The sequence below is a fragment of the Cervus canadensis genome, chromosome 32, assembly GCF_019320065.1.
Source record: "Cervus canadensis isolate Bull #8, Minnesota chromosome 32, ASM1932006v1, whole genome shotgun sequence".
Lineage (NCBI taxonomy): Eukaryota > Metazoa > Chordata > Mammalia > Artiodactyla > Cervidae > Cervus > Cervus canadensis.
In genome coordinates this window covers 20,100,215-20,122,801 of record NC_057417.1, presented here as the reverse complement: position 1 = coordinate 20,122,801, position 22,587 = coordinate 20,100,215, and the positions used below count along the sequence as shown (strand labels likewise).

General features: G+C 54.1%; 2 protein-coding genes across 5 annotated transcripts; one reads left to right on the top strand and one right to left on the bottom strand.

Moving 5' to 3' along the window:
- The first annotated feature begins 716 nt into the window (after positions 1–716).
- On the top strand, positions 717–18,691 carry TAOK2 (TAO kinase 2). 4 transcript variants are annotated; one of them, XM_043455806.1, is made up of 19 exons: positions 717–1,487; positions 4,470–4,636; positions 4,819–4,890; positions 4,988–5,089; positions 5,603–5,648; positions 5,762–5,858; positions 6,007–6,120; positions 6,227–6,318; positions 8,374–8,467; positions 8,568–8,649; positions 9,411–9,578; positions 9,740–10,000; positions 10,135–10,296; positions 11,737–12,102; positions 12,188–12,391; positions 12,711–12,950; positions 16,035–16,247; positions 17,184–17,366; positions 17,449–18,691. In XM_043455806.1, the coding sequence occupies exons 2-19, from the start codon at positions 4,505–4,507 to the stop codon at positions 17,965–17,967; spliced, it is 3,147 nt and encodes a 1,048-aa protein (XP_043311741.1). In that variant the 5' UTR covers positions 717–1,487; positions 4,470–4,504; the 3' UTR covers positions 17,968–18,691. The 4 variants fall into 4 exon arrangements, with proteins under 4 accessions (XP_043311741.1, XP_043311743.1, XP_043311742.1 ...); XM_043455808.1 differs by lacking the exon at positions 17,449–18,691 and adding an exon at positions 16,939–17,046 and having other exon boundaries at positions 17,184–17,325; XM_043455807.1 differs by lacking the exon at positions 16,035–16,247.
- A 716-nt stretch (positions 18,692–19,407) lies between these two features.
- HIRIP3 (HIRA interacting protein 3) lies at positions 19,408–22,331 on the bottom strand. The gene is made up of 7 exons (XM_043455816.1): positions 22,196–22,331; positions 21,998–22,118; positions 21,765–21,879; positions 20,333–21,318; positions 20,063–20,231; positions 19,881–19,979; positions 19,408–19,798 (listed from the first exon to the last, which is right to left on the bottom strand). The coding sequence occupies exons 1-7, from the start codon at positions 22,258–22,260 to the stop codon at positions 19,635–19,637; spliced, it is 1,719 nt and encodes a 572-aa protein (XP_043311751.1). The 5' UTR covers positions 22,261–22,331; the 3' UTR covers positions 19,408–19,634.
- Positions 22,332–22,587: the final 256 nt, after the last annotated feature.

Below are 22,587 nucleotides of genomic sequence, written 5' to 3'. Positions count from 1 at the left end.
TTTTCCGGGTGTTGATTGGGGGTTGGATTGAGGTGGGAATTTTAGGGTAGGAAGGCTAGGGAGGTTTGGGGGGTTTTTCCTTGTTGACTCATTAGGTTAGGGAACAGGTTTAAGGCATAGATTACTGCAGTTCTTGAGTGTGGTCCTGGAAATGGATTGACATAAATGCAATGTGACCTTGTGCAGGTCATGGTGTTGTGGAGGGCCTCAGTCTCCTGATGGGATTTGACAGACTGAGTTTTCCTAGCAAAGATTCCTCGAACTTGGGAGCCCACGCCCAGGCTGGATAGTTACTAACCAGGACAGTCCGTTTTCCCGCCTTTTCCGCGCCCAGCGGCAGTCTTCCCTTACTCCTCCCAACCTCTATTCTGCACGCAGGCGCAGATCACGGCTTCTCATTTCCTTCCACCCGCGCCCCCTCCAAGCTTCCCCTAGCAACAAGCTCAGGCTCCGCGCTAAGGCGGGGCGAACGCATGCGCCGCATCCCTTTCCACCACCAGTTGTCGGACAGCGCGCTGGGCTCCTCCCTCTCTAAGACTAACCCTTCTCCCCGCCTCCTCCCACCCAGGGTCCGCGTGGCGGGGCGCGCGCGCACTCTGGCTGGGTTGCTGCCCAGCTCTGGCAGCAGCAGTAAGGGGAGAGGGGCGGGGCTGCTTCCTTTGGGCCCCGCCCCCCTTGGCCCGGCGTCCTTACGGCGCTTGCGCGCTCCCGCCCGGTCTCCATCTTGGAATTGGGAGGAAGAGGGAGAGGGAGACCGGGACGAGACCAGGGCTGTGGTGCGGAGAGAGGCTGAGACTGAGAAGAGGAGAGGGAGAGAGGGCACGGGGACCGCCCTTCGCTACAATCTTTCAGCTATCCTCGGGAGAGAGAAGGGGAAAGGGAGGGGGCTGGGGAGGGAGTGGGGGCTGTCACCCTCGGACCCCGGCGTGAGAGGGGCCGTGCGGTCGGACGTCCTCGGGTAGGCCCCCTGTCGGTGGCGGAAGACCTGGGGCTCAGTCCCCTGGTCCCGAATTTCCGGGCTTGACCCCGCGCTTCTCAGATATCCGGGTATCAGCCCCTGAGATTCCAGATATCCGGGACTCGGGTCCCAACCTCTCTAAACCTGGGGCTCTGTTTCATAGGATTTCAAAAATCTGGGGTTCAGGACCCTGCGCGCACCAGTGTCCGGGGTTCATTCCCCACGAATTCAGATATCAGATTCAGCCTCCCCCTTTCACATATCTGGGGTTCAGACCCCACAATCAGAAATCCGGGATTCAGCAACTGTCGCCCTCGAGGAGGAGGAGGACTGGACCGCGAGGTCAGATCAGGTTGTCACCCCCTCCCCTCCAGGGGAGGCTTCCCGGGCCCGCCCCTCAGGAAGGGCGAAAGCCGAGGAAGAGGTGGCGAGGGGAAAGGTCTCCTTGCCCCTCTCCCTGTTTGGCAGAGCCGCTGGAGGACCCCAGGAGGAAGCGGAAGCGCTGGGGCACCACAGTGACCCCTACCAGGTGAGACACGGGGTGCAGGGCCGCGGGTCCCTGTGTCTAGCTTGAGAAGAAAGGGTGCTGCTTTCTGGGAAGCTGGGCCTGGGTAGACACTCTCCTCAGGATGGGGAAGCCAGCTGAGCCAGTGGTCAGCCTCTGGCTAGTCTTGGCTTCTGCTGCCACCTTCTTCCCCTTTCTCTTCCCCTCCTTATATCTAGTTGATGGGGGACCTCAGATGACAGGGTCTGTCATGTCACCCGGGGTCACGCCCTACAGTCCTTGAGCTAATCAGATGGGTTTGCACCCTTCTGGTCATCTCCCTGTTCACTTTGCCCCTCACAGCTGCCCCTTCATGATTGTAACTCTCTTTCCTTTGGGGTGTTAATTCCCAGATCTCTGCTCCCCATGGTGGGTCTGCTTATCTGTTCTTTAGGCTTGGTCTGGTTGGGTTTTTTGTCCTTTCTAGGAAGTGTATGTGTACATTTGTGTTTGGGGGTTCTTGGCAGTATTTCCCCTCACCTATTGTTACCTTCCGACCTCTTGATGTGATGGTATAAGTAATCTCATTTGTCAGAGGATTTATCATTTACGAAGTGCTCTAGGTCCATTCTCATGTGATCTCTCCTCCCATTCATCTGGTGGGAGGCTGTTTTATTGCTGTCTTCCCATTTTACAGTTGAGCATATTGAGGCCCAGAGAGGTTGCCCAAGGTCACACAGTGGCAGAATCAGGATTTGAACTCAGGTCCTTGATCAGGTCTTGCCCCTGTTCCATACCTGTCTCTTGTCACCTCTTTTCTTCTATTCCTAGGTTTAGCCAGGGGTCCAGAGTAGAATGGTTTGGGGTGGGATTTAAGAATGGGAGGGAGGAGAACTTCCTTTCCTCAGCCTTTTTCTGAGGGTGGTTCTCAGAACCTTTCCTGATGGGAGGCTCTGGCTCCTGCCTTCTGCCTCATGGATTTCTGTCTCTACTGTGACCTTCATCTTTACCCTGATCCCAGTCTTTGGCCTGGGTTCCTAAGAGAGCTGTGTCTTTCGACAAATGATAGTGATGTCTCTTAACAGTTAAAGCCAAGCTGCCAGGGGGTAGAATGATCCCCAAAGTATTTAAGCCTTGTGGTGATGACTCTGGAGGCAGGGAAAGAAAAATCCATATGCTGAGTGTTTGCATAGTGTTCCTGAGTATGAGATGTCATTTAAAATTTCACAACAGCTCCACACTGTAATCCGTTTTACTGAAAAGAAGACCAAGTGTTAAGGAACTTACTCAAAGCCCTGTTGCTGTCCACTGTGGATGAAATGCATTGGTAGTGTAGCTTAGAGTGGACAGGCTTGGGTTTCCTCGTCTCTCGCATGGAGGCAACATTGTCCATTTTAGAAGGTAGTTATGATTTAGCACAGACCTTGGTAATCACTTAGATGTTTGTAATTTGAGGAAGAGGCCCCTTGTGGTGTTTTGCCGGGATCTCTTATATGTGACCTGGGGTGCTTGGTTGGCATTCTTGGCTGGGTGCTGGTAAAGAGGTCAAGAAGATTCCTTTGGCAAGTTGTGAGCACCTGCCTTTGTGTGTGGGTGTGTGGTGGAGGTGAGGGGTGCTTGGCAGGGTTGCTGGCAGGAGAATGGAGAACAGGGCTTGGGGCTGGGCTGAGGGCAGTCAATCAATCTCCCAGGCTATTCTGAGCCCTCTGCACCCTGGGGGCCCACCAGAGTCAGGCTTACTTCTTGCCCTCCAGCTTCCAGTTGGGCTGAGGAGACAAAATTAACAACACAACAGGAAACAATGCACAACAGAATATAATTACATGCTAAATTGTTAGGTGCTTTTAAGGAGCTAGAACTCTGCCCTGGGAGTCCAGTGCCACTGAAAACTCCTTTGTACCTAAATTCCAACAAGTGCTTATCCAGGCGCCTGGCCTGGAATCCCCTGGGGGGTGGGGGGTCTTGACTGATGTATTGCTGGAGTTTTCAATATTTTTTTGACTGTGGACTCTAGAAGCTCTCCCCAAGAGCTGAGGTAGTCAGGGGAGGCTTCCTGCAGGAGGGGACTGAGCTTGGGGTGAGTTTTTGAGAGAGTAAATAAGTACATAGGCCTGACTGGAGAGGAGAAGAGCCTGTTCGCTGGCCTTGGAGATGTCCTTTCTTTCTATGCCTCAGCGATCTCATCCATGAAATGGTGATAATGATCCTTTCCTTTTTGTTGTATAGGGCTGTTAAAGTAGATAGGGGTAATAGTAACACCTCATAAGGCTGTGGTGAGGGTTGAATGAGATAATGCACAGAAGGTGCTTACTACACATGCTCAGTACATCTTTGTGCCGCCAGTGTCCTGTACGTGTGTGATGGGTGTGCCGTCGGGCTGGACAAGTAAGGCAGCCCAGATTGCAGGCCCACAGAGCCAGATGCCATTTCTTTCCGTCCTCCCATTCTGGACCTCCTGCCACGGCATCCCTGGCCCTTTTTGAGAGTGAGCCTCCTGGCCCCTGTGGGCCAGTACCCACTTGTAACAATGGCCGGATTTCCACTGCCTCCGGCCTGGCTGTTTCCTGCTCTCTCCCAGAGTGTGAGAGGTTGAGGGAGGAGGGGGCCTCCACGCCAAGGGGAACGGGAAGGTGCCTGGAAATATTTGGGGCATGGGACTTGTGGGACAGGACACTTGGGGACATGGGGCTCTAGCTGGGAGGCAGAATCTTTATTCTTGAGGGGAGATCTAGGGGTTATGGGGAAATGAAACTTGTTGAGGGCTGAGGGTGTTGTTGAGGATGCTGAACTCCCAGTCTTCCTGCAGTTTTAGGGACTTCAGGGACCCAGCCCCCCGTACTCTGGTTGCCAGGGCAACTTCATTATTATTTTTTTTTTGAGCTTTGATGTTCCTAATCTCCCCCTGCCCTTCCTTAGTAGTGCCTCCGCCTCGTCGGAACCAGGGAAGAAGGCAGAAACTTGAGGGGCTGGCTCCTTTCTCTCTCTGAGGGCCTGGTCTTTGTTCTAAGGGTCCCTTCTCTTCACCAGGTCAAGCCCCACTCTCAGGGCCCCCAGGGGCCACCATGCCAGCTGGGGGCCGGGCCGGGAGCCTGAAGGACCCTGATGTGGCTGAGCTTTTCTTCAAGGATGACCCAGAAAAGCTCTTTTCTGACCTCCGTGAAATTGGCCATGGCAGCTTTGGAGCTGTGTACTTTGTGAGTTAAAGCTTGGGAGGGTGGGGTAGGGACTGTCTCCCCACTGTGGACCTCCAAACAGCCCTGTATGCTCCTCTCCTCCACTACACCAGCCTTTCCTGCCCTCTCCTACTGGGCCAGCAAGTCTTCTTGCTGCCCTGTGCTTTCTGGGGGCCTTCACTACCTTCTGGTCTGGTCCTTAGGCCCGGGATGTCAGGAATAGTGAGGTGGTGGCCATCAAGAAGATGTCCTACAGTGGAAAGCAGTCAAATGAGGTAGGCTGAGCTTGACAGACTGGGTATGACGCCGAGGACCCCAGTCTTAAGATACAGGCTGAGTAAATCTCTCCTCCCCTTTCTTATCTTCTCTCAGAAATGGCAGGACATCATCAAGGAGGTGCGGTTCCTACAGAAGCTTCGGCATCCCAATACCATTCAGTACCGGGGCTGTTACCTGAGGGAGCACACAGCTTGGGTGAGCTAGCCCCCGACTCTGCCCTCATCATCTTTGCCAGTACTCAGTGATCCTTATCCTGGTCTAGTGTCCTTATCCTGGTCTAGTCTCCGAGGTGGGCCCTATTCAGGGTGTTGTCATGCAGATCTTGGGAGGAAGGAAATCTCTCCCAACCTCTTTAGTCCTCAGACAAACTCATAAGTCATATTGTGCATCCAGAGGGAGAGGCTGAAGAGTGTCATAGCCTGTTAGCAGTTGAAGTGGGGCACATGGGCTGGAGGAGCAGGAGATTGAATGATGGGATTCAGCTGCTGGTGGTAGTGATGTCTTGGGCTCTTTCTAAAGGAGGTCCTAACTCCAGGGACTTCCCCCACCTTTTTGTTTCCTCAGTTGTCCTTTCTCCCTGTTATCACCCGGGGGGCTTTGCTTGAGTAGTGGCTAGGCAAGGAAGCCCTCTGTTTTGGATCTCTCCCCGAGCGAGCTAGGCCAGGAGTGGCCAGGTCCGCTGATCTCTGACCCTTGACCCTTCCATAGCTGGTGATGGAGTATTGCCTGGGTTCAGCTTCTGACCTTCTGGAAGGTAAGTGATTCTTTGGCCAACAAGTGGGAGAAGGGAGAAGAGCAGAGAAGCTGTAGGGGACGGGTAAAGGGGAAGTAGTTCCAGCCCCACCGTGGACTCCCTTTACTCCCCAGTGCACAAGAAGCCCCTTCAGGAGGTGGAGATTGCAGCTGTGACCCACGGGGCCCTTCAGGGCCTGGCTTATCTGCACTCCCACAACATGATCCATAGGTACGAGCAGCACTGGTGATGGCTGGGAGGGAGGGAGTGCTCTGTATACCACCCCTCCTTGTTCTGGGTTGTAGTCTTCTTGGCCAAAGCCCCTGCCCAGCAGCCTGCCTGAGATGCATGTCTTACCCCTGTGCTTTGCCTTCGGCAGGGATGTGAAGGCTGGAAACATCCTACTGTCAGAGCCAGGCTTGGTGAAACTGGGGGACTTTGGCTCTGCATCCATCATGGCACCTGCCAACTCCTTCGTGGGCACCCCATACTGGTGAGCGGGAGTGGTGGCGAATGGAGAGAGCTCTCGGGGTGTTGGGAGCAGGAGTTGGCAGGGTCTGGGCGGGTGATTAGCCTCTCTCTCCTGACCATTCTCCCAGGATGGCTCCAGAAGTGATCCTGGCGATGGATGAGGGGCAGTACGATGGCAAGGTGGATGTCTGGTCCTTAGGCATAACCTGCATCGAGCTGGGTAAGGACATTCACCTCTGCTCCTTTACCCTCTTTTCTCTCCACTCCTTTCTCTTTTTCTTTCTTTATCCCCACACTTTCCCATCCTCTGAGGCTTCCAGGCACCTGTCCATTTTGAGGACCCTTGATCCCCAGTACAAGCAGCTGTCAAACCCTGCCATTTCTTAGACCAAAAGATTTCATAGCATTCATCTTTTCCTGTCCACTACGCTAGTTCTAAATCTTTTTTTGAGCACCCACTGTGTGCCATGCACTGTGCTAGTAGGTTCTGAGGGTATAGCAGTGAATGAGGTTCCTGCTTTCTTAGAACTTACATTCAAGTGGGGGAAGTAGGTATTTTTTCTGTCTCTGTGAAAAAAGCTGAATGGAAATGATACAGGAACAGTACAACCAGAAAACAAGGGACTTGACCTAGTTAGGGGCTGAGGAAGGTCTTCTTGTAGCAGAGATGTCTAAACAGAGCCACACAACAAATAATAGGTAACTGTTGGAAGACTTGTAGAGAAAAGCAGCATTACAGACAGAGAATGAGGAGCAGGCCTGGGGAGCTGAGACTAGCTTTAGTTGGTGGCAAAGAGCAGTGAGTGATAAGGCCAAAGAGCTCGGTTCAGTGAGTTCATGAGGTCTTGAATTCCTGTTGAGGTTCTCTTTTCTGCCAGCCAATGATATTGCAACAACTGTTTTAGGGAGAAAATATTTGTAAGCACACCCCCACCCCCACCCCACCACACACACAAGTACCAGGCACAAAATAGGTGCCCAAGAAAGAGATGCTTTTAGTTACTCTTAACAACAACTTCCTGTCATGCTCTTTCCCACTGCCAGTCTCTTCTTCCTTCCATTCTCTTTTACATCAGAGATGTGCTGTTGTTTTCTCTCCACCTCAGATCCTCCCGGTTGCCTTCAAGACTGAAGCTATCCCCTTTCTTACTTACACCAAGCTTAAGGCTCTTGCTTCCTAAAGGCTGGCTTTCCCCTTTACAAGCTCCACCCCTAAGTGTCCTATGAATATTTCCTGTTATTTACCTTTGTACCCTGTCCTTGGCCTGAGGTTGGAGATTTGGACTTGCCTTTCCCTCTATCTACACAGTTACCGTTTAAGGCCGTGAACGGATAGGCGATGGAAGTATGTGAAGCAGGCCAGTATAAGAAAAATCTAGAGCTATCCATTTTATTGCTAATTTTTGGTACAGAAATGTGCACAGAAAACTATATTACAGAAAAAAAAATCAATCTTGATTGTAAAAGGCAACTGATAACTCAGTTGGTGTCAGAGAAGCACTATGGAGGGAGACTAAGGCAAAGTGGAGGTTGCTGTTCCCAGGAGAACAGGCAGCTCTATTGTTTAGCACCAGCCCATTGTTATGCAGGAATGTAGGCTTCATTTTACCAGATCTAATTTTTTTTAAAAAGAAACTGGAAATTTAGGTTATTTCGTTGCTAGTGTCAGAATTTAAAAATCATTGTTGAGGCCCAAACCAAAACAATACAAAACATTTGTCTGGGCCACAAGGGGCTTCTTGCTTGCAACTTCTGAACTGAGGCCTATCTCCATTATTCCTTTTTCCAAACAAGCTTCCCTGAAACTCCTGCAAATGGACTAGCTTGAAGGCCTGGCTTCCCACCCATTTACTGTTTTGCTCTTAGGCCAGTTATTAGCACTTTGAACTTGATGTTATTTGTTCAGTCTCACTTAACCTTCTCTGTTAGACTGGAAATTCCTTGAAAACAGGGCCTGTTTATCTACACAAGTGTTTTGCTCTCATTGGGCATCCGGTAAATACTGGGCTGGCAAGTGAATGTCTTCCCTCTGCCTTTGTTGGTGCATTTGCGTGTGTTGTTTTCTCTGATCTCTGTTCTACCCAAGTGCAGTGGAAAGGCTGGATATTGCATCTTAAGAGAGGAAGGAATCGATTCAGGTTACGGGAATTGCTTAGGGTCAGGGAATGAGGAAGTCGGGGAGCGGGAGTGTGGACCACAGTCTTCTGATTTCAAGTTTAGTCTCCTCTGCCCACCTGCCACCTCTCACCTTCTCCCCCTTTACCTTTTTCTGTAGCGGAACGGAAACCACCACTGTTTAACATGAATGCGATGAGTGCCTTATACCACATTGCACAGAACGAGTCCCCCGTGCTCCAGTCAGGACACTGGTGAGGACTGGGGTTTCTGGGCCCAGGGGTTAGGCCACAGGGGTAAGGCTGCCTGACTCATGCCCTCCCCACCCCACCCTTACCCTCCTGTGACTTCTAGGTCTGAGTACTTCCGGAATTTTGTCGACTCCTGCCTTCAGAAAATCCCTCAAGACAGACCAACCTCAGAGGTTCTTCTGAAGGTGAGGGCTCACTGACATAGCATTCTCCTAGAACTGAAGTTTGTTGGAATCACAGAAACCCCTCAGTGAAAGTAGTGATTCCTGATTCTTCCTCTACCAAGAACTTCATTTATGAATTCCCACACCCATCCCTAGTGCCCAGTGGGCTCTGTTTTGCAAGAGTTTGTCTAGGAGACTGCCTTTATTAAGTGATAATTTGTTTTCACGTCTTTCATTAATCAAAGATATATATAATTGCAAGTCAGAGCTTCTCATCAGCGTGCGATAACCAGGGTTACCATACTGATCTAATGTAATTTAAGCCAGAAGCCTATGTAACCTTGTCGTGGGTAAATGTATGATTTCCCTAGGTGTTTTTCAAGGTATCAAAAATAGAGGGGCCCCCATTCCTTCAGAGATCCATGGGGCCCTAGGACCCCTAGTTGGGAACTGTCTAGTTTGACCCACTTATTTTATAATTGTGGGATGCCTTGTGAGGCCCAGAGAAGCCTCATGACATGTCCAGGGGCACAGAGTACTTTGAAGACCTAGACTAGAATCCAGATCTCTGGCCGTTCTCGCCTGGAGGAACAAGAGTGTCTGGGGAGTAGAGATTGGGTGGTAAAAATTAATGTGGGAGGAGGGCTTGGGAAAAGGCCAGCATCAGCCTATGGTGGGCACGGCCCCAGGGGAGTGCCTCAGGCCAGAGGGAATGCCAGGATCCATGGGATGTTGGGGTGCGGGGGTGCTTGGCAGCAGGTCTCGGTGTTCTCTTCCCCCAGCACCGCTTTGTGCTCCGTGAGCGGCCACCCACAGTCATCATGGACCTTATCCAGAGGACCAAGGATGCTGTTCGGGAGCTGGACAACCTGCAGTACCGCAAGATGAAGAAGATACTGTTCCAGGAGGCGCCCAATGGCCCTGGCGCAGAGGCCCCAGAAGAGGAGGAGGTGACCCAGTGTGCCCTGCCACCATCTTCATCATCATGTTGTACTTGCCTCTGAGCAGCTGCTTGGTCCCGCTCCCCCACCCCTCTTCATACCCTCTGTCTCCCTGTGCACTTGCCTTGCCCTTCGCCTTCCCTTCCCAACAGCCCATGTCCTGTCCACAGGAGGCAGAGCCCTACATGCACCGGGCTGGGACGCTGACCAGTCTAGAGAGTAGCCATTCAGTGCCCAGCATGTCCATCAGCGCCTCCAGCCAGAGCAGCTCAGTCAACAGCCTGGCAGATGCCTCTGATAATGAGGAGGAGGAAGAGGAGGAGGAGGAAGAGGAGGAGGAGGAAGAAGGCCCTGAAGCCCGGGAGATGGCCATGATGCAGGAGGGGGAGCACACAGTCACCTCCCACAGCTCCATCATCCACCGGCTGCCGGTATGCAGCTCTCCCTGAGTAGGCTTGACAAGCCACAGGGCCCTGCTCCAAGTGTGACTGGGTCTTCAGGGAACTCTCTCTGGACCCTCTGACCTCTGAGACTTGGGCATTCCTTCCACCGTCTCTTCCTCTAGGGCTCTGATAACCTCTATGATGACCCCTACCAGCCAGAGATGACTCCAGGGCCTCTCCAGCCACCTGCAGCCCCAGCTCCCACCTCTACCACCTCTTCTGCCCGCCGACGGGCCTACTGCCGCAACAGGGACCACTTTGCCACCATCCGTACTGCCTCCCTGGTAAGCACAGCCATCCTGGGTACCCCCGCCCCCCAGACTATTTAAGTTCAGAAATGGCTTTCTTCCTGTGGGGTGTGATTAAGTCCAGATTCCAGACTTTGTCTGTTGCTATCACTTCCTTCTTACCTCGACTGTCTCACCTAAATCCTCCCCTCTCGCCCCCCTTCTCTCAGTAGACTGTTTCGGTCACGTTGCCCAGCTCTCACCCTGTCTTTGTGGCTAGACTTGATCAGCATCTCCTGGTGTGTCTTCCCAGGCTCCTGGCCAGCCAGGTGCTTCGTGTCCTGTGCTGTGATGCTCCTGAACAGCATTGGGACAGGTCTGCTGGATTCTGTGCCCCTAGAGAGCAGAGATGATGTACAGGTATCTGCCTGTACCAGTAACTGGCTTGCCGGCCCCCACACCTGCCTCTATTTAATCCTTCCAGCTTTTCTGGGAGGGTGAGGATATGATTCCATTTAAGAGATGACATAGTTGTGACTCAGAAGGGCTCCCTTTGGTAGTTCTCAAATTCTGTAACCAGTGTCTTGGTCCTCTCCTAAAATAAAGGCATGGCGTTTTAGTTTTTTTTTTTTCTCAGCTCATAGGAAAACTACGTTTTTGTCTATAATTTTAGTAGACTTTTAGATTACGTTCTTATTTAGCTGTTGACAGTCCTCTTGGAGGCCATTGGTTGGTCTATTACATTCTTTTACCCTCTGCTTACAACTGGTTGTTCTGCTAGGATAACTCTTCAGACCCTCTGATGCTTGGTGCTTTGTGGTACTGTGCAGGAGGTCTGGGACTTGCAGGGATTTGGCCACCTGAAATAGTTTGGGGCCATTGACATAGCCTTTGAACAATGGCTTCTGAGTTCTAACTTCAGATGAGGGCATCCAGGTCCAGTGTTCTTGTCATCCAGCATCCCATGGTCTGCCTCCATACCTGGGCTGTAAATGGTCTTCAGTGTTTGCTGAAGAGGAAGGAACAATCACTTTCTAGTTCAGAGTGTTCTAGATACTATTACATAGGTATCAAACTTAATCTCCACAGCCGCATATGAGGAGGTGTTATTGTCTCCTGTAACAGAATTGAGGCTTAGCAGCATTAACTTTCTTGAAGTCACATGGTTAGGAAGTGGCAGAGCTGGAGGTCTGGGCCCAGGTCTGTCTTGATTACTCTTTTCAGTCAATCTGAATTGTCCCTACTTTTAGGCAAAATCCTATGTTCAGTCCCTTTTCTTGTCTGATGCGGTCACACCAACCCATGAGGGAGATGATGTCTCCATTCTCCAGTAGAGGTGGCAGGCTCAGAGAGGTTAAGTGAGGAAGGTACCAAATGAAAATTAAACCCTTGCATCTAAAACTCATGTTCTTGCCCATACATCACGAAGACTGTGTGTGTGTTAATAACACGGGGGCCAGAGCTGCTCCCCACTCCTCATCCTTTCTCCTTCCCCAGGTCAGCCGTCAGATTCAGGAGCATGAGCAGGACTCAGCCCTGCGGGAGCAGCTGAGTGGCTATAAGAGGATGCGACGACAGCACCAGAAACAGCTGCTGGCGTTGGAGTCACGGCTGAGGGGTGAGCGTGAGGAGCACAGTGCGCGGCTGCAGCGGGAGCTCGAGGCACAGCGGGCTGGCTTTGGGGCTGAGGCCGAAAAGCTGTCCCGGCGGCACCAGGCCATCGGGGAGAAGGAGGCGCGAGCCGCTCAGGCCGAGGAGCGGAAGTTCCAGCAGCACATCCTTGGGCAGCAGAAGAAGGAGCTGGCCGCCCTGCTGGAGGCGCAGAAACGAACCTACAAACTGCGGAAGGAGCAGCTGAAGGAGGTGGGTTTGGGCCGCAGCTGTGGGTGGGGTTGGTCGGTGGTGAGGCAGACCCTGACCCCCTGGCTCTCCCACTGCCCTTTCCTAGGAACTCCAGGAGAACCCCAGCACCCCCAAGAGGGAGAAGGCTGAGTGGCTTTTGCGGCAGAAGGAGCAGCTACAGCAGTGCCAGGCAGAGGAGGAGGCTGGGCTGCTGCGGCGGCAGCGCCAGTACTTTGAGCTGCAGTGTCGTCAGTACAAGCGCAAGATGCTGCTGGCACGCCACAGCCTAGACCAGGACCTGCTACGAGAGGTAGGCCTCCCCCTCCCCTGGTCGCCTCCCAGGTCCCGGACTCCTGCCCTGTTTCATTTGCCTCACTTGGGACCGTCTTTCCTCTCTGCCCTCATTCATGTTGTGGGTCGGCTTCTCTTCAGCATCTCTGACTTCTCATGCCCACCAGACCTTGCTCTAGCTCCAACCTGCCAGGAGCTTGGCACCCTTTCCCCTTTCACCCACACCCCTCATCTCCCCACCCTCAGTTCCCTTACCAAGGAGTCCTGGGGCTCCCGTTTCCTTGACACTCACAAGGCTTCCTAACCCCTTTCTGGGCCCTGCATCCCTTTTGCCTCAGGACTTGAACAAGAAGCAGACACAGAAGGACTTGGAGTGTGCGTTGCTGCTGCGGCAGCACGAGGCCACGCGGGAGCTGGAGCTCCGGCAGCTGCAGGCCGTGCAGCGCACTCGGGCTGAGCTCACCCGCCTGCAGCACCAGACGGAGCTGGGCAACCAGCTGGAGTACAATAAGCGGCGTGAGCAGGAGTTGCGGCAGAAGCACGCGGCCCAGGTTCGCCAGCAGCCCAAGAGCCTCAAAGTACGTGCAGGCCAGCGTCCCCCGGGCCTCCCGCTCCCCGTTCCTGGGGCTGTGGGACCACCTAACACAGGCGCCCTTAGAGAAGAGCAGCCCTGCTCACCTGGCCAGGAGGCAGTCCTGGACCAAAGAATGCTGGGAGAGGAGGAGGAAGCGGTTCCAGAGAGAAGGATTCTGGGGAAGGAAGGGGCTGCCTTGGAGCCAGAGGAGCAGAGGATACTGGGGGAAGAGTCAGGAACTGCTAGCCCCAGTCCACAAAACCATGAGAGTTTGGTTGATGAGGAGGTTTGGGGGCTACCTGAGGAGGAGACAGAGGAGCTTAGAGTGCCATCCCCAGCACCGCAGGAGAGGAGCATTGTGGGCCAGGAGGCATCGGTGGAATGGAGGTTGTGGGGGAAGGAGGATGGCAGCCTCTTGGGTGAGGAGTTTGAGCTTGACTGGGTCCAGGGTCCAGCACTGACCCCAGTCCCTGAGGAGGAAGAGGAAGAGGAGGAGGGGGCTCCATTTAGGACCCCAAGGGATCCTGGAGATGGTTGTCCCTCACCAGACATCCCCCCGGAACCCCCTCCAACACATTTGAGGCCAGGCACTACTAGCCAGCTCCCTGGACTCCTGTCCCATGGCCTCCTGGCTGGACTCTCCTTTGCAGTGGGGTCCTCCTCGGGCCTCTTGCCCCTATTACTTCTGCTGCTGCTCCCATTGCTGGCGGCCCAGGGTGGGGGCGGCCTGCAGGCAGCCCTGCTGGCCCTTGAGGTGGGGCTGGTGGGCCTGGGGGCCTCCTACCTACTTCTTTGTACAGCTCTGCACCTGCCCCCCAGTCTGTTCCTACTCCTGGCTCAGGGCACCGCACTGGGGGCCGTCCTCAGTCTGAGCTGGCGCCGAGGCCTCCTGGGTGTCCCTCTGGGCCTTGGGGCTGCCTGGCTCCTCGCCTGGCCAGGCCTGGCTCTACCTCTGGCAGCTCTGGCAGCAGGGGGCAAATGGGTGCGACAGCAGGGCCCCCGGATGCGCCGGGGCATCTCTCGACTCTGGTTGCGGGCTCTGCTGCGCCTATCACCCATGGTCTTCCGGGCCCTGCAGGGCTGCGGGGCTGTGGGGGACCGGGGCCTATTTGCACTCTACCCCAAGACCAACAAGGATGGTTTCCGCAGCCGTATTCCTGTCCCTGGGCCCCGACGGGGTAATCCTCGCACTGCCCGACACCCACTAGCCCTTTTGGCCAGGTTTTGGGCCCTGTGCAAGGGCTGGAACTGGCGCCTGGCCCGGGCCAGTCAAAGTTTAGCCACCCACCTGCCCCCCTGGGCTGTCCACACACTGGCCAGTTGGGGCCTGCTTCGGGGTGAGCGGCCCAGCCGTATCCCCCGGCTGCTTCCACGCAGCCAGCGCCGGATGGGCTCTCCTGCCTCCCACCAGCCACCACCAGGGATGCTCGTTGGGCGGAGACCCCGAGCCCGCCAGTCCCGGGCCCTGCCTCCCTGGAGGTGACCAACTCCAGCTCCTCCCCAGCCCAAATCCAGAGCATTGAGCACTTTATCTCCCACTACTCAGTGAAGTTTCTCCATTCCCTGGCCTCTCCTCCCATTCACCCCACACCCCACACCTCACCCCCAGCCCTGCAGCCTCTAGACAGGCAGCCTCCCCTGTGGAGCCCGGAGACGATACTTTGTGTTCTCCTGATGCTCCTCCCCACCCTAAGTTATTGCTGTTCTCCCCCTGTGTGTGTGCTCATCCTCACCCTCATCGACTCAGGCCTGGGGCCAGGGGTGGCAATGGGTGGGAAGAGTCATGTTTTTTTTTTTTTTTTCTCTCTTTGATTTTGTTTTTCTGTCTCCCTTCCAACCTGTCCCCTTTCCCCCACCAAAAAAAAAAAAAAAAGAAAAAGACAAACACAAATAAAATATCTGAGCGGAACTGTACCTTTGGCCCAGGCTGCCTCTGTCTGCTTTGTCCTGCCGCCTAGCCTCCCCGGTATGCCCCCAGTCTGGACCCTTGGCCCCCAGTTCCATGACCTTTTCACCCCATCTACGTTATCTCAACCCGTTTCACTCCTCAGCCTCATCTTCTCTACCTTCATAGCTTCATTGCACCATGACCACTACCAGCTGGGCAGGGCTGGGCCCCTGTTGAGCTGCTTGGTCCCACGGTTCCTCTGTATGTGGATTCCTCCCAGGGAGTGCTTAGGTCCTGGGTCCTTTCGTCCTCATTCACTGCCTTTTCTCCCAACCCACTCCCTGTGTGGTTCCCGTCTGTCTGGGAGCTGAGTTTCTCTCCTGGCATCAGGGCTGGGGGATGGGACTGCAAACCTTCCCCAGTAGGGGGTGGTGAGTTTGGGGGCCCAAAAGTGTGGGGGCCGTGGAAATGGGATTGGTTGTGGGCTTGGAGTGGGAGCTGAGTGCACAAGGGCCGGGCTGGAATGTGGAGGTCTGGTCAGGGTGGCAGCTGCTGGCCTGTTGAACTTGTCAGGCCCTTCCTGGCCACCGCCTTTGCCCCTTTCCCTTGTGTGGCCCGAAACGGGGCCACCCTTTCTTACCCATTTCTTGGCTTGGTGCTTATCCTTCTTCCCTCCCTCTGACCCTGAGGTGATGAACCTGGGACTTCCTCTGTCTTTCCTCAGCTTTGTTGCTGTCTTCCATGGGTGTGTTGAGTGACTTGGTTTTCTCACTCATGTATATTCTGTATCTGCTCACAGGCATCTGTCTCTAGGTCATATTTTCTTCCTCCTCTGCATGGTCAAAACTTCTTGTGTGCACTCAGTACTTGAAAGATTCTCAGTTCCCTCTTCATGAACTCTCCTGCTGTTTCTTGTGAGTTGTCCACCCAACTCTGAACATGTTCTTGGAAACTGTCTTGTTCTCTTTGCGTCTTTTGCCCATTGAGCATCTTCTTGATCTCTCTCCACACAACACCATCTCTCCATGTCTGTCTGTATACAGCTCCCCCGCCCCCTCTGTCTAACATGTTTTCTGTTTCTCTCCCTCTCCCTGTCTCTGCTGCTGTCTCCTCTCCTCCTCTCTTTCTTCTCCCCTCTCCCCTGGTTGTTCCTCCTCCTCCCCCCTGCCCCCATCTCCCTTTGGTCCGTCCACTGCATAGTCTAAGGAGCTGCAGATCAAGAAGCAGTTCCAGGAGACGTGTAAGATCCAGACTCGGCAGTACAAGGCTCTGCGGGCCCACTTGCTGGAGACCACGCCCAAAGCTCAGCACAAGAGCCTCCTTAAGCGGCTCAAGGAAGAACAGACCCGCAAGCTGGCAATCCTAGCCGAGCAGTACGACCAGTCCATCTCAGAGATGCTCAGCTCACAGGCGGTGAGGCCTGGGGTCCGGGGAGGGAGCATGGTGGAGATTGGCCTTTGTATTTCCTGCTTAGCTGTGAACACTGGAAGTCGGGAGTGTAGAGACAGAGAGGGCTTTTTGTTCTTGGGAAGCTCAGATACTCTCCCACTGTTGGGATTCTCTGCAATGGTTTTATTACTATTTCTCTTTAAGTATTTTCTTAAGGTCTTGACAAAGCCAGCCTGCCTACTCCACCGAGAACCACCAAGGAAAGAATGGCTGTACTTTTTTCCTGGGCCTGAGTTAGTTTAATGTGTGAACAGGGAGCAAATCAAAATGAGTGTGGCCTTCAGGCCGGTTTGGAGGGTTTTGAAGGTTGCTGTTAGTGATCACATGACACTGGAATGGGTCACTTAAAAGAACACAGTATAAAAAGTAAAAGTGTCCTTATTCATTTGCCATTCCCTCACCTAATCCCACCTCTCAGAGGTAATTGTTAGTGTATTAGATTTTTTTTTCCTATGCATATTTGGAAAATTATATTAAAAATTTAAACCAAAATGGAATCATACTTTGCAAACTCTCCTCTTAACTTTTTCCACCTAATATTTCTTGGACATCTTTCCATGTCAGTACATGTCTCATTTTTTTAAGAGCATAGAATTTTCCATGGTATGGATGTACCACAATTTATTTAACCCATCCCTTATTGGTGGACATTTAGGTTGTTTCCAGTATTTTGCTATTACAACGCTTCAGTGAACATCTGCGAGCACATGTGCAAGTATACGTGGGGGATAAATTCCTGGAAGTGTAATTGCTGTGTCACAGGGTATGACGACCTTTCATTCTGATAGATGTTGAGACTGGCTGCTTCTTGAAACCTTAGGGCCCAGGCCTACTGGGGCAGGGGAGGATTTGTGGGGGTCGGGGAGGAGGCCCTTAAAACTTGTTCTTCCTGATCTCTAGCTGCGGCTTGATGAAACCCAGGAAGCAGAGTTCCAGGCCCTTCGGCAGCAGCTGCAACAAGAGCTGGAGCTGCTCAATGCTTACCAGAGCAAGATAAAGATCCGCACAGAGAGTCAGCATGAACGGGAGCTACGGGAGCTGGAGCAGAGAGTAGCCCTGAGGCGGGCCCTGCTGGAGCAGCGGGTGAGAGGGCTGGGCTTCCAGGATGGGCTGGGGAGGGCAGCCCCCATCCTGGACCCTCTAACCTCTCTTCTGGGTACCCCAGGTGGAAGAGGAGCTGCTGGCCCTGCAGACAGGGCGCTCCGAGCGAATCCGGAGTTTGCTTGAGCGGCAGGCCCGTGAGATCGAGGCTTTCGATGCGGAGAGCATGAGGCTAGGCTTCTCCAGTATGGCTCTGGGGGGCATCCCAGCTGAGGCTGCTGCCCAGGGCTATCCTCCACCCCCTGCCCCCGCCTGGCCCTCTCGGCCGGTTCCCCGTTCAGGGGCACACTGGAGCCATGGCCCTCCTCCACCGGGCATGCCGCCCCCGGCCTGGCGTCAGCCTGCTCTCTTGGCTCCTCCCGGTCCCCCAAACTGGCTGGGGCCCCCGGCACAGAGTGGCACCCCCCGTGGTGGAGCCCTGCTGCTGCTAAGAAATAGCCCTCAGCCCCTGCGGCGAGCAGCCTCGGGGGGCAGTGGCAGTGACAGTGTGGGCCCGCCTGCTGCTGCAGTGCCTGGGCCCCTGAGCCGCAGCACCAGTGTCGCTTCCCACATCCTCAATGGTTCCTCCCACTTCTATTCCTGAAGTACAAGGTGGCTGTGAGCAGATGAATGAGGCAGGGGTGGGTGGAGCCTGATCCTGGAGGGCTGTAAGCCTGAGGTCCACCCAAGGGTGGGGGATAGGATGTTGGCTCCAGCTCCTCCCCTCAGACCTCATCTCATGAGCTTCTTGGGCTGGCCGGTGGGCCCAAGGCCAGCTTGGGCATAGGTGCCTCAAGGCTGGCCGGGAGCCCTTGCCTCCCCACCATGGTGCCAGGGTTTCTCTCCATCACGGCCTCGGGAAAGGAGGGAGATATGCGTGTCAAATATTTATCTAGTCCCCTGGGGGAGGGGGAAGGGTGGGTCTAGATATATTATATAAAGAGAACTATACTACCCCCTGGAGTGGGGCCATGGACTGGGGACACCAGGCCCCCAGACTTGGGATGTGGCAGAGCAGGTCTGGGGCCTGGGAGGGAAGAACCGGAGGAAAAGGCCTTCCTGAAAGGAGATCAGGATGGGGTCTTGGGGTCAGGATGCCTGGGTCTCTCCATTCCCCCGTTGCTGTCTGACGTCCTGTGCCGTCTTGTCCTTTTATCTTTTTTTTTTTTTTTTTAATTGAGATCAGAGCTGGGGCAGGTAAACAAGATAAAAACCTTGGAAGGGGCTGTTCCCGGGCCTGGGGGCAGTCATGAGAGCCCCTCCCAGCTATGGGGCTGGCACAGAGCCCTACAGCAAGCTTTTAATAAACTGTTGGTTATTCTGACAGATCCCAGGACTCACCTTTTCTGTCTTAACGTGTGTAAAGGAATGCTGAGTGGCAGGTGACAGTGTCACTTCAACTCACTGGGTTGTGTGAACTAAGGATTTCAGTGACTTCATTGACTTTGGACATGACTGAATCTAGGTCTTCAGAGGAAGCTATCAGTCCCTGGACCTCTGCTTCCCTTTGCTTTGGCTTCAGATTTTCAAAAGGTTCACCTCACCCACAAGCCCCTGGCACCTCCAGGCTTACAGCTTACTAACAACCTCAACAGTTAAGAATTCCAGCAGTCCTGAAGTGACTCCATTGGTTTGATCTGTAGCCAGAGACTTCGGGTGCTCCAGTTGGTCAGGTTTAGATCTTGTACCCACCCCTTTAAAGACTGAAAGAGCCCATGAACTAAGTGGCTGTTTCCAGGAGGGGGAAGAAAGACATAAACAACAGCTGTTCCCAGTCCTTTCATTCTGTGTTTCACATTCTTCTTAAGGCCAGTTATTCAGATCCTCCTCCAAGCTAGGCGTTAGTTTATCAGCTAAAAAGCAGGGTGGCCAGAGGTGCCCACTGATCAGGCTGGAGGAAGGAGCCACACTCTTCGCAAGTCAAGACTGGAGGCTGGGACTTCTTTTGGAGAATCAGAAAGTAAAGGGAATCAGACCAGGGGACAGTGGCTGCTCCTCAGCTTCCTGGACAGGGGTTAAGAGTGGGGGACCAGTTTTGACAAGGTGATTCAAACACTCCTTTATTGAGTCTTTAAAAATAAATCCCTGTAAACACCTTAAATTGAGAATGTGAAGCTGAGAAGTTAGAACCCCAACAGCTTGTGTTCGTAGGGGCTGCGGGTTCTCTGAAGAAAGCTGCTTCTGCTCTGTAGGCAGAGTTGGGGGCTGTGGTGAAAGCAATGCTGTATATGCTTTCTACCAGAGGAAAGTCCCTCCTGGGCTGGGGGGAGCTCAGTTGCTCTCGCCATCACTGCTGATGATGCCCCGCAGATGTGACCAGTCTGGGGGCGGGGGGCGGGGCCGCTCTTCGTCTGAGTCCAGGGTCCTCCGGTATAGCTCCCCTGGTGGGGCTGCTTCTCCTGAAGGGTTCCAGGCTGTGCGTCTGCGGGGCCGGCCTACAGAGCAGGAGGAAGCAGCAGAGGAGTTGGACAAAGTCTGCATCCCACCCGCTCCTGGGGAATGAAGGGAGCCCCTCACCTGAACTGCTGATGATGTTGGTAATGTCCAAAGAGGCCACCTCGGCTGCCTCTTCCCGCTGCTCCTTCAGGGCCCGACACTTCTCTAAGGAAGGGTTACCTGGAGCAGAAGCAGCTCATGATCCTCCCTCCTTGGCAGCCAAGACCCTCTCTCTGCAGCCCCCAAGGTACAGCCAGCCTCACCCTTCATGCCCAGGGCTTCCAGCTCTGCCCGGAGAACACTCAGGCGTTCCTTGCGTGAGCGGCAGGAACCCAGCAGCTTCTTGTAGTTTCGATGGGCACCACAGGCCCGGATGTAGCGCTTGAGCCTCCTCACAGCGGGGTGGTCCTCACCAGAGCGATCAGAGCCAGCCTGGCAATGGAAGACAGCAGCTGAAGGCCAAGCCTTCTGGGCTGGAGTCAGGGTCTCCCTCTTCCCTGAGGGTGGCCTTCCACCCCGTCTTCAACCCTCACCTTCCCGCCTTTACGTTCTGGACTGCCATCTGTGGAAGAGGAGGAGGGACTTCGTGTCCTGCCTTTCTTGGAGCTCATCTTGGAAGAGCGGTTCTTCCTCTCCTTGGGGCTCGCTTCTGCCTCGCTGTTACTCACTTCCTTCTCTGAGTCACTTGCCTCGCCACTGATACTGCCCTCTTTGGCTGTCTTGCCAGTAGTTGGTTTCACCTTCCTCGGGCTGTCTTCTCCATCCTCACTGCTTCCACTCTGCCTTTTCCCACCCTCCCCCTGGGTCCTGTCTTTGCGCTGCCTGTGTACTAGGAGCTCTTCATCTTCCTCACTGCTATCACCACTGCTTGCTGCTGCTTTTTCCATCTGTTCCTCTCTGTCCCCTCGGCCTCCCAGCAATCGTGCTGCCCTCCTTTTCTGCTTACAGCTCCTCTCCTCCCGAACTGACCTTTTCCCTCCACTGCTCTGGGCTGTGGCTTTCCAGTCCTCTTTTTCCTCTCTGTTCTCTTTCTTCTTGGTTAGGGTCTCCTCCTCCTCACTCTCCTTTTCACTTTCCTGGTGGCTCTTAGCACCTTTCTTTCCCTCTGGTTTCTTTCCTGGGCCCTGGGCAGGTTCCTCCTCACTGTCCTCACTCTCCTCCCTAGCCTGCTTCCTACTAACTGAGGCCTTGCCTGGTGCCTGCTTGGTGTTTGTCCCAGGCTTCTTCCTAGTCCTGCCCTTGGACTCCTTTTCCTCCTCCTCCTCACTGCTCTCTTCTTTCCAGACCTTTCTCTTTCTGGCAGAGCCCTCTTCCTCCTCCTCACTGCTCTCCTTCACCACCTCCTTCTCTAATCTGATCTTTGCAGTCAGGTCCCTCTGCTGTTCCTCATCACTGCTCTCAGTTGCTTTCTTTGAGGTTTGATTTGGACTCTCATCCTCGGTTGGAGTGACATATGCTACCATCCCATTCTTGGCTGAGGGGTTGAGGCGGTCTGGACTGGAGGCTGCAGAGCTGGGCTCTGCAAAGTGGAGAAAAGAGAAGGTTGGGATGGGTTCCTCCTGTCCCTTCCCCCTCCACTTGGGACAGGTTGCCTCGAATTCTGCTTTGATGGATGGAAGGAAGGATAGTAGGGAAAAGCTCTCGGTTTACCGTGTTTCTGGTTCTTGACTCCTGGGCCATGCGCCCTCATCTAAGTTCTTGGGACGTAAAAAACAGCACCAAGTCGTGTCCAACTCTTGGCGACCTATGGACTGTAGCCTGCTAGGCTCCTCTGTCCATGGGATTTTCCAAGCAAGAATACTGGAGTGGGTTGCCATTTCCTTCTCCAAGGGTTCTTTCCGACCTAGGAATTGAACCCAGGTCTCCAGCATTACAGGCGGATTCTTTACTGACTGAGCTACGCGGGAAACATAACATGTCCAATAAATACTTTTTTAATGAACCAACTATGCAGAAGGCACTAACCTGACTCTGAATTGAAGCGGAACCTTTTTCTCTCTGGGTCACGGCAAGGGGTGGGAGACCTCTTCGCCTTTTTGCCAACGTGGAGCCTCTCTTCCTTCGCACTCGCTTCATCCACCTGTGTGTGCGTCAAGAGAGCCAAACCTATACCAAGGAAGAGTTCTGCCGCACCCCTCTTAGGCCCCTCCTCCTTGGCCACCACCCCCGCCCGCGGTGGCCCAGGGTCACTCCCACACCTGCATCTTCAGCAGCTCCTCCTCCACCAGCCGCTTCAGCGCCTGCTTCTCCTCAGGTTCCAGGTGGTCGCGGCCCGCATGAGCCAAGAATCGCCGCCGCACGATGGAGTGCGTAAGCGTGCTGCGGAAACACGTGTCAAGACGGAGTCCTTGTCCCGCCCCTGCCCTTTCCAACCCCAACTCCAACCTCCGGTGCACCTGAGGTCCGGGTGGCCTTGGAAGAAGCTACGGGTGAACTCCTGCATCTCATTCTCCCGCGCCATATTGCTCCACCTGATATTGGTGGCTCCCGCCTTTTTTCTTCCCGGCCTCCGTCCAAGCGTTTGACAGGAGGTTGCGCACGCGCAGTGCCGTGACGCCGTGAGGCAGGAGACCGTTGCGTGTCGGTCGCGCGCCGCTTGGACCGAATTTGCCAGACAAAACTTGTTTTTGCCGGGCAGTTGGAGGGTCTCGTGGCTCCTTCCTTTTGTTAGAAGGAATCGCTTTTTAAGGTTCTCGTTAGAAACCGATTCGGAGCCGGATACACCTTTGAGTGTAACGTAATCAAACCGCGACGCTGCCTCCGTTCGTGGTCGCGGGCAACAACTCGG